The sequence below is a fragment of the Hemitrygon akajei genome, chromosome 1 (genome assembly GCF_048418815.1).
Source record: "Hemitrygon akajei chromosome 1, sHemAka1.3, whole genome shotgun sequence".
In the NCBI taxonomy this organism is placed as follows: Eukaryota; Metazoa; Chordata; class Chondrichthyes; order Myliobatiformes; family Dasyatidae; genus Hemitrygon; species Hemitrygon akajei.
The window spans coordinates 45,581,525-45,591,398 of NC_133124.1; the positions used below are offsets into that span (position 1 = coordinate 45,581,525).

At 40.5% G+C, this 9,874-nt stretch overlaps 1 protein-coding gene across 2 annotated transcripts in view; it reads right to left on the reverse strand.

Moving 5' to 3' along the window:
* Positions 1 to 6,035, reverse strand: part of rgs20 (regulator of G protein signaling 20) — a 212,746-nt gene extending 206,711 nt beyond the window's left edge. For both annotated transcript variants that reach the window (XM_073042342.1, XM_073042333.1), the window contains exon 1: positions 5,843 to 6,035. In XM_073042342.1, the coding sequence (XP_072898443.1) occupies positions 5,843 to 5,959 (117 nt within the window). In that variant the 5' untranslated portion in view covers positions 5,960 to 6,035. The remainder of the gene's footprint in view (positions 1 to 5,842) is intronic.
* Between the last annotated feature and the right edge of the window lie 3,839 nt (positions 6,036 to 9,874).

Genomic DNA, 9,874 nt, shown 5'->3' on the forward strand with positions numbered 1-9,874 from the left:
ACTCAAGGGAAAACAGCCGCAGTCAGTCCAAACATTCCTTGTTGATCAAGCCACCCTGTCCTGGCAAAATCCCTGCAAACATTTTCTGCACCTGTTTCAGTTAATGACATCCTTTCGCATTGCCGGGTAACCAGAGTTGTATACAATATTCCAAGCACAGTCTCACCAATGACTTGTACAGCTACAACACTCCATAAACACTTCCAACACTTGTACTCAATGTCCTGAATCACGAAAGCAATCATGCCTAATGCCTTCTTCATCTTCTAGTCTACCTGTGATGCCACTATCAAAGGCCTGAACTGACTTGCAGAGCAAACCTGAGTATAATCATCTTGTCAGCATGAGATACCATAGGAGAAAATACTGGTTCAGCTGGAGGAAGTGGTAAGGAAAGCTACAAAGCATTCCCAAGATTAATCATTTATTCTGAAACTTCATCTTTTAAGGTTGCTGCGCAGCAATCTCCCAAGACACCAAAAGAGTCAGAAATGTGCATTGATTAATTGTACAGTGTAGACTGCCTATGATTAGTCAGCATACGATACAGGAGTGCAGGATATGACAGTAACTTTCAAGAGGAAATGCACTTCAGTTTGAAAAGGGATATTTGCAGAGGTACAGGGAAAGAAGGAGTTTGTTGAACTGGAGGTGGTCACAAGGAAATTATTTTAAATTATGTGCATTTATTATCCTTCCATCTATCTTTGTTTTATCCATAAACTTGGCCACAAAGCCATCTGTTCCTTCATCCAAATCATTAACATATAACCAAAAAAGAATCAGTCCCAACCCAGACCCCTGTGGAATGCTACTAGATACTGGCAGCCAACCAGAAAAAGCACCCTTTATTCCCACTCTTTGCCTCCTGCCAATTAGACACTGCTTTCTCCATGCTAATATTTTTCCTCTAATACCATGGCCACTTAACTTATTAAGCAGCCTCATGTGTGACACCTTATCAAAGGCCTTCTGAAAATCCAAGTATACAACATTCACCGATTCTCCTTTGTCTATCCTGCTTGATATATCTTCAAAGAATTCAACAGATTTGTCAGGCAAGATCTTCCCTAAGGAAGCCATGCTGACTTTGACCTTTTTTATCACGTGCCTCCAAGTACCCAAGTAAACCACATCCTTAACAATCGACTCCAACACCTTACCAACCACTGAAGTCAGACTAACGGGCCTATAATTTCCTTCTGCATCTCTCACTTCTTGAAGAATGGATTGACATTTGTGAATTCCAGTCTTCCAGAGCTATTCCAGAATCTGGTGATTCTCCAGAACCATGCCAGAATCTATTGATTCCTGAACAATCTTTACTAATGGCCTCACATTCTCTTCAGCCACCTCTTTCAGAACCCTGGCATGTAGACCATCTGGTCAAGGTGATTTATTTACCTTCAGTCCTTTCAGTTTCCCAAGAAACTTCTGTCTAGTAATAACAACTTCACTCACTTTTACACCCAACTCTCTCAATCTTCTGACATACTGCTAGTGTCTTCCATGTGAAGGCTGATGCAACATACATATTCATTTGTCTGCCATTTCCTTGTCCTCCATTACTACTTCTCCAGGTTTGTTTTCCAGCGGTCCAATAGCTACTCTTACCTCTGTTTTACTCTTTATATATCTGAAGAGGTTTTTGGTATCCTCTTTAATATTATTGCCTAGCTTACTTTTGTATTCCATCTCTTCTCTCTTTGTGACATTTTTAGTTACCGTCTGTCAATTTTTGAAAACTTCCCCATCCACAAACTTCCCACTAATTTTTGCCCTCTTTTTGCAACTTCGCACAGTTGCATCATCCTGCCTTTAGAATAGTTATTCTTTGGGATGTATCTATCCTGCGATTACCGAATTGCTCCCAGAAATTCTAGCCATTGCTGCTCTGCCGTCATCCCTGCCAGTGTCCCCTTCTAATCAACTTTGATCTGCTTCTCTCCAATGCCTTTGTACTTCCCTTTGCTCCACTGTAATACTGATAGGACTTTAGCTGCTGCCTCTCAATTTGCAGGGTGCATGCTATCATATTATGCTTTTGACAATGTGCAATCAATAAATAACATGGAGGGAATATTGCAGGTGGGTGATTGGAAGGAAGGAGGCTATTTGTCACCCCATGTCCATAATCCACTCCGCTACCCTCTCTTCAGTGCTCAAAAATTATTTTGTCTCAAGTATTTATCCTGTTTCCTTTTAAATGCTATGGCTGAAACAACATCTACTACCCACTACCAGTTCAGTTGATCTTCTCAGCATTTGCTGCATTGTAATGGTTTTCCATATTTCCATTCTGGTTGTTTTTCCAATCACTTTCTATCTACAGCTCCTTCTGCCAACGTGCTCAATTTCTTTCTGTCTTGTTGTTGAGATCCTTTGTTATTTTAAGTGTATTACTTAGGTCCTCTCTCAGCGTCCTCTGCTCCAGAGAGAGCAACTCCAACATCTCCTTCCTCTCCATGTAACCAACGTCCTTCAGACCTGGAATCATTTTAATAATTCTCATCTGAATCTTGTCCACTTTTTATGAAGTGTAGCATTCAGGATTGGAACTGATATTTTGGCCCTGCCAACAGTTTATAAAATTCTAGCAGATATAATTCCAGTTATCTTTGTTCTGTATCCCTTTTAGAATCATGTTTCCTGCATTTTACAGCATTGCCTTTGATTTATTTATTCTGAGTTATATTTTTATTTGGCACATGTCTGCCCTTTGAACCAGCCTTGAATGTGCATAACTACTCTTTTTATGCTTCATTGTGTTTCCACGTTCTCTGCCACCTGGAAATTATACCCTGAACACCAGATCTGAGTCATTAATATTGATTGAGAAAAGCAGTACTTTTATTTGTTTCCAGTGAACAAAACCATACACTCCCCTCTAGTCCAAAACATAATTGTTCATTCCACTTTCTTGTCAAATAATCTACGTTGTCATTTCACCTTTTATTCCATTGGCTTTAAATTCTGACCCCAAGCCTATTATGACTTACTTTATTAAATACTTTCAGTAGTCTTTCTGCAACACTTTAACTGTAATTCCATCATCTGCCCTTTAAGTACTTCACCAAATATTTCTGTCAGGTTAGTTAGGGAGAATTTGTCATTAACAAATATTAATTGCTTTTTAGATGGTTTTCTAGTCCAAGAGGTTATTAATTCTGACCCTGACTATTCTTTCCAAAGTTATCCCCATCGTCAAGTTTAACCAACTGACCAGCAATTGTTCGATTTCTCTGTGATGCACCATCAATAACTCACTCTGAGACGTAAGAAGCGAGATATCGGCTTTTATTGACTGGAAGAATGAACAACACTACATCCTGGAGAATGAGGCCGGGCTCAGGCCTCAATCGCCTTTATACAGGGGTCTGTGGGAGGAGCCACAGGAGCAGTCCAGACAGGTATATGTAGTTCACCACACTCTGCACAACTGTTTCTCGAACGTTGTAATTCCTCAAACACTTTTCCATATCTACAGAATGCTTCTGATCCATCCTCTCCTTAAATGGAGACAAAAGAGACAGCAGACGCTGGAAACTGGAGCAAGGAGACAAACTGCTGGAGGAACTCAAGTGACTGAGGGAGCAGCTCTGGGCACAGAGGGAAAACCGGCATTTGGCTTCGAGATGCTGCATCAGGACTGAGAGACCGAGAGAGATCAGAAATCCACAGTTTCTGCTTGATCCACTGAGTTCCTCCAGCAGTATTTTTTGATCCCCCTTAAATGCCTTCCGTAAGTCAGGTTTGATAACAGGCAGGTATCTTATACTCCAAACCCAAATCCACTGCTACTGCCACTCCCACTGCATATGCTCAGATCAGAGCCAATGTGAGAATGAAGTTTTACCCCATTTAAATCCTCAGCAATTGAGAAGAGATCCAAAGAACAACAGGAAGAACAATAATATGACATAAAATAAAGGTAAACCAAGGCACCGGCTTATCAGGCAACATTATTACATGGCCTTATGTCCAGAATGAAATCAATTACTGAATAGTATTGCAATGTCTGTTTTATTTAGAGCTACAGCACAGTAAAAGGCCCTTCTGGCCTAATGAGTCCACTCTACCCAATTACACCCATGTGACCAGTTAACCTGCTAACCCATACACCTTTAGAAACTAGAGCATCCGATGGAAACGCCTGTGATCACAAGGAGAATGTACAAACTCCTTAAAGATAATGGTGGGTTGCTGCCATTTTAATAATGTTACACTAACTGCTACGCTGCCATGCCACAAAGAAAGATTATCAAGGATACAGCAGGTCAGATGGTATAAACAAAATTAGCAGGATTATGATAGCAGCAGCATAATGCCACATAGGCAAAGAGCATGCACTAGCACAAGGAATTCCCAGAAACTTAATCACCTTATCGTAATCCACAATGTGCCCACATGAAAAGCAGTACCAATAAATATCTATCCAACATAGCATGGAACAAGGAGCAGATTTTATCCGTAAAACACTTCAGTTGCACATAAACACTGCTCTCATGGTTTGGAGCGGAAATCTTCTTCATACATTTTAATGCATTTGTTATGATGGCAGTCCATAATCTTTACTTTCATTAAGTTCACTTAAATCAAGTTCAGTGTGAAGCAGAAGGTCCTCATCAATATTCCATAACCCTGAGTAAGTATAAAATATTGTCCTGGAATTTTAATCTTGCAGAAATTCCTTTTTTCACAAAACATGTTTGCAGAGCTCAGCCATTAGTATACATAAGGATACATAGACTCATGCAGCACACAAACAGGCTCACGCTCACACACACACTAATTATGTGCTATTCTCAGTTTGCTCTCCTTGATCCCGATCAACTCCACACAGATCCTACCACTCACATACACAGTAGAGTAAATTAACAGTGGTTATTAGCGACCATCCCACATGACCTGGGATGTGGGAGAAGACTCACGCAAAACCATGTGGTCACAATCAACTCTGACAGCAATAGAAATGAGGATTGAACCTGGGTCACTGGAACAAGGCAGCAGCTCTAATAGGAGAGAAATCAGTCCGCTTTTCCTCACACAGTACAGATCCCCATTTCCCTCTCACCATCCACCACTAAAATACACCCAGTAGTTTCTCAAAGTCCCATCCATAATTGCCCATTGACTGATGCTCTCAGCCACTGATGGCAGGGCCCCACACTGCACCCACTTCTCCAACTCTCCGCCCTCCTTGAATGCTGATGGCAGGCTCCTGCTTCACACAGGACAAAGTCCTGACGAAGGGTCTTGACCCGAAACGTTGACTGCTCCTTTCAACGGATGTTGCCTGACCTGCTGAGTTCATCCAGCTTTTTTGTACGTCTTGATTTGACCACAGCATCCGCAGTGTACTTTGTGTTTCCTGCTTCACACACTGCTTTCCACTCAGCCAGTCACAGACCCACAATATTCTGCCACCCCCTTAACCATTCCACAAAACACATCTTGTGTTCCTTTTAAAATTGACTACTATAAACTTTAGCTGGATTTACAGTGATAGCTTCTATCACCAGATTGCCATCTTTTATTTGCACTTTGGGTAACATTATTGAAGAAAGTAAAGTATGATTCTTAGTTGCAACTGAAAATATATAGAATAATCTCCACTGCTAAACCACTTAGTCTGGTGTTTTCTGCCTAATAAACTTACAACTATCTTTCAATCTGATTGAACGCAAAGTGACCAGCCGGTATAAATTTTAGTGATTTCAAATGAAAGTGACTGCACAACAAATAACAAAAATAATATCCTATCATATGTCTTATCATTTAGTTGTTACTGACAGACAATATCTCAGATCTAATTACTAGAGTGTTCATGCTGAACATTTACCTTAAGTATTTGTAGCCCTTCATTTTTCTGCTCATTCTCAATTTGGATGATTTCCGTTGCTTGGCAACCTTCTGCATAGTTCCGAGCTCTGAACTCAGTGAAAAAGCTTTTTTGCATTGAAGGAAGCTGTAAGACTGGATTCCAGATAATCTTCTTTTGATTGATGAGGTAACACTTTATTTATCTTGCACATGGACATTAGTTTTCATTTGTAGGTAGACGTCTGTACTTTCCCTGCTCTCAGCAGAGGTTCATGTATGTCTATTGTCTGTTTACCATTGAAGTGACAATGAAGGATAATCTACTGTCAATAAAAGTAAATCTTATCCTATGTGCATTTGGGCTATGGATTATCTATAATTTTTTTTAGATCTCTAGTGTACTGACAAATAAAAATTATATTACATTCCTTCATCTGAATCCACACACTTGTGCTTGTAAACTAATTTCACATTCAATCATGTTCAACAGCATTTAAGTGGTAAAAAAAGAAATAATCCCTTTTGGGGAGCTGTACTCCATGAGATTATGGAATAGCATTAGTATTAGGAGTTATTTGACTCCCAAGAACAGATGGTCTGTCCATTCATAATCCTTGAGTACTAGTAAGAAATTTATCTTAATTGAATTAGTGTGAGATCTGTCTGCATGAGGCAAACTTCCTCCCAATTTAGAAAACAAAATAAATCGCAATCTATTAATATCAGTTTTGAGGTAAAATCGTCATTGAAAAAAGTAGAGGAACTGATCAAGTCCTGAAAGGTTTTGTCAGCAAACTGTGGTGAAAGCAATAAATCAGGAGAGACAACTATTTGACTTCATCTTCACTAGTCGATTTGCAGCATCCACGTCTATACTTCAAAGTAATAAAGGATTGAATGTTTCTTCAATTTTGAACATTATTATTATTGGATTCTATGAAAGATGCATCAACCAGGATTAACCCACCCCCACCTCCCTTGCCTAGTCTCTAAGTGGTGTTGGTTGTTTGAGTAGCTGCTACAGAATCAATGAAAGGCTGCACCAACTTGGGCGTTCAACCGGTGTTCAAAAGACAACAGTATATGCAAACACAAAAAGAAAAATATAATATGAAGCAATAAATAAGCAATAAGTATCAAGAACATGAGATGAAGAGTCCTTGAAAGGGAGTTCATAGGTGGTGAGAACTTTCAATGATGGGGCAAGTGAAGTTGATTGAAGTTACCCCTTTGGTTCAAGAGCCTGATAGTTGAAAGCCTGATAACTGCTCTTGATGTGAGTCCTGAGGCTTCTGTACCTTCTTCCTGATGGCAGCAGTGAGCAGAAATCTTGTCCTGGGTGTACCTCCCTGATAATAGCCAAAGGGTGGTGAATTTGTGGAACTTGTTGCCACATGCAGCTGTGTAGGCCAAGTCATTGGGTGTACTTAAGGTAGAGATTGATAGGTTCTTGACTGGACATGACATTAAAGGTTATGGAGAGAAGGCTGGGAACTGGGGTTGAGGAGGAGAAAAAAAAGGATCAGCCATGATTGAATGCGGAACAGACTTGACGGGCCCGAGGGCCTAATTCTGCTCCTATGTCTTATGGTCTTAGATTCTGCTTTCCTGCAACAGTGTTTCTGTAGATGTGGTCAATGGTGGGAACGGGTTTACCCATGATGGATTGGCACATACCTACGGTACTATCTTTCGAAGGATTTTCTGTTCAGTGGCATTGGTGTTTCCATACAAGGCTGTGATGCAGCTTTTGAATATACTCTCAATCAGAGGTTTGTCAAAGTTTTAGATGTCATGCTGAATCTTTGCAAATTGCTAAGGAAATAGTGGCTCTGCCGTGCTTTCTTTATAATTGCGCTTACTTGCTGGGCCCAGAACAGGTCCTCCGAAGTAATAACATTGAGGAATATGTGAATTACTGTAGAGTTTTAGCAGCATAATATCATTCAGTGGTGGCATTCACACAGGGGGTCAATCCTCAAGCCTATAGCTTGTCCATAGGTGAATAAAAATAAAGTGCTGGATGAAAGCTCACAACGTTCTTCTGCTTATTTTGATCCTGTGCAGAGGCTCCCCCATACCAGACAGTGATGCAGGCAATTAGAATGTTCCCCACATGACATTTGTAGAATGTTGACAGTGTCTTTAGTGCCATAACAAATCTCCTCAAACTCCTAATGAAATATAAATGCTGTTGTGCCTTCTTCATAATTGCATTGATATGTTGGGCCCAAGATAGATCCTTAGTGGAGTTGGCACTGAGGAATTTGAGATTAGATGAAATGTTAGAACTTTACAAATCTCAAACCAGACCACAGCTTTCTCATCCCAGGTTTAATGGAGATGGTAAGCATTGAAATAAAAATTACATGCACCACTTGCGCTGGGGCTCATTTCACACTCTCACCACCCTCTAAGTGAAGGAGTTTGTGTATTCCCTCATTTTACCCTTTCTGAAATCCACAATCAATTTTCATCTTATATTCACTGGTAATTTTCCAACAGCATTGGAAGACAATGGATTTGATTTGTAAAGAAAATGTCTCTGTAAATGCCACTATAACTTACCCACAGGTTGCTTGCTAACATGCCTTTACCTGATCATCCGTATTTCCCCCCATTTTAATCTCCATCTACAGAACAACCCACTCTTTCCAGCTGCCTATCACCTCTCTCATGATTCTGCCTTCTTCTACTACCCATAGTGCTTTCCCCTTAAATTTCTTCTTCACCTCTCCTGCCTATCCCCTCCCTGCTTCCCCTCCCCCACCCCTTGATCTTTCCTCCGATTTGTTTTTCACCTGGCACCTACCAGCCTTCTCCTTCCCACCCTCCCCCCACCTTCTTTATAGGGCCCCTGCCCCCTCCTTCTTCAGTCCTGACGAAGGGTCTCGGCCCAAAACGTTGACTGCTCATTTTAATGGATGCTGCCCGACCTACTGAGTTTATCCAACTTGTTTGTATGTCTTGATTTGACCACAGCATCTGTAGTGTACTTTGTGTTTAGCATTTACTGGAAATTTGCTATGTACCATTTCTGACGTAAGTATATAGTTGCAAAATTACTACTCATATGAAATGCAAGGAAGAGCTAGCTTAAGAAAACACAATCAAAGTTATTGTTTCTGCCCTTCAGGTAACAATGGGCTTGTTTGTACGTGTTGATTTGACCACAGCATCTGCAGTGTACTTTGTTTTTACCACTCTTTCTTCCATGTTAAAATTCACACTAATTCATAAACTTCCAATTCTTCTTTGTAGCGTCTCTAAACAGCACAGTTATTTGTTTGCTGAACATAATTTGATCCCCTTTACCACATGCATTTAACCTAGGTTGAGAGAGCTGAGGTCTGGTTTGAGATTTGTAAAGTTTTAACGTTTCATCTAATCTCAAATAATGCAATTCTGCGATTTCAGAAAAAATTAAAAATGTTATTAAGGAAGTTTTATGACATTTTGCCCAAGGCATTGGTTAGGCTACATTTACAGGTCCGCGCAGGTTATGAATGTCTAACTTATGTACAACCAATACGTACAAATGTGCATTTGGAAGCCCAGTGGAATAGATACGAGTGTTGCTGCTGGTCTGTATGTGTCTGCGTGTGAAAAATTAGTTCACTGCAATAACTGACTGGTTGAGTTAAATGCCATGGTTTTACAACATGTGGCTCTCGGTTGTCCAGTTTAGAGTCATAGAAAACTACAGCACAGAAACAGGCCATTCAGCCCATCCAATCTGTGCCGAACAATTTAAACTGCCTAGTCCCAACAACCTGCACCCAGACTATGGCCCTACCTATCCAAATTTCTCTGAAACACTGAAACCAAAACTGCATTCGTCACTTGTGCTGGCAGTTCATTCCACACTCTCACCACCCTCTGAGTGAAGAAGTTTCCCCTCAAGTCCCCAATAAACCTTTCACCCTTAACCCATGACCTCTACTTGTTGTCTAACCCAACCTCGGAGAAAATGCCAGCTTGTATTTACCCTGTCTATAACCCTCATAATTTTGTATACCTCTAACAAAATTAATCTCCCCTCAATCTTCTA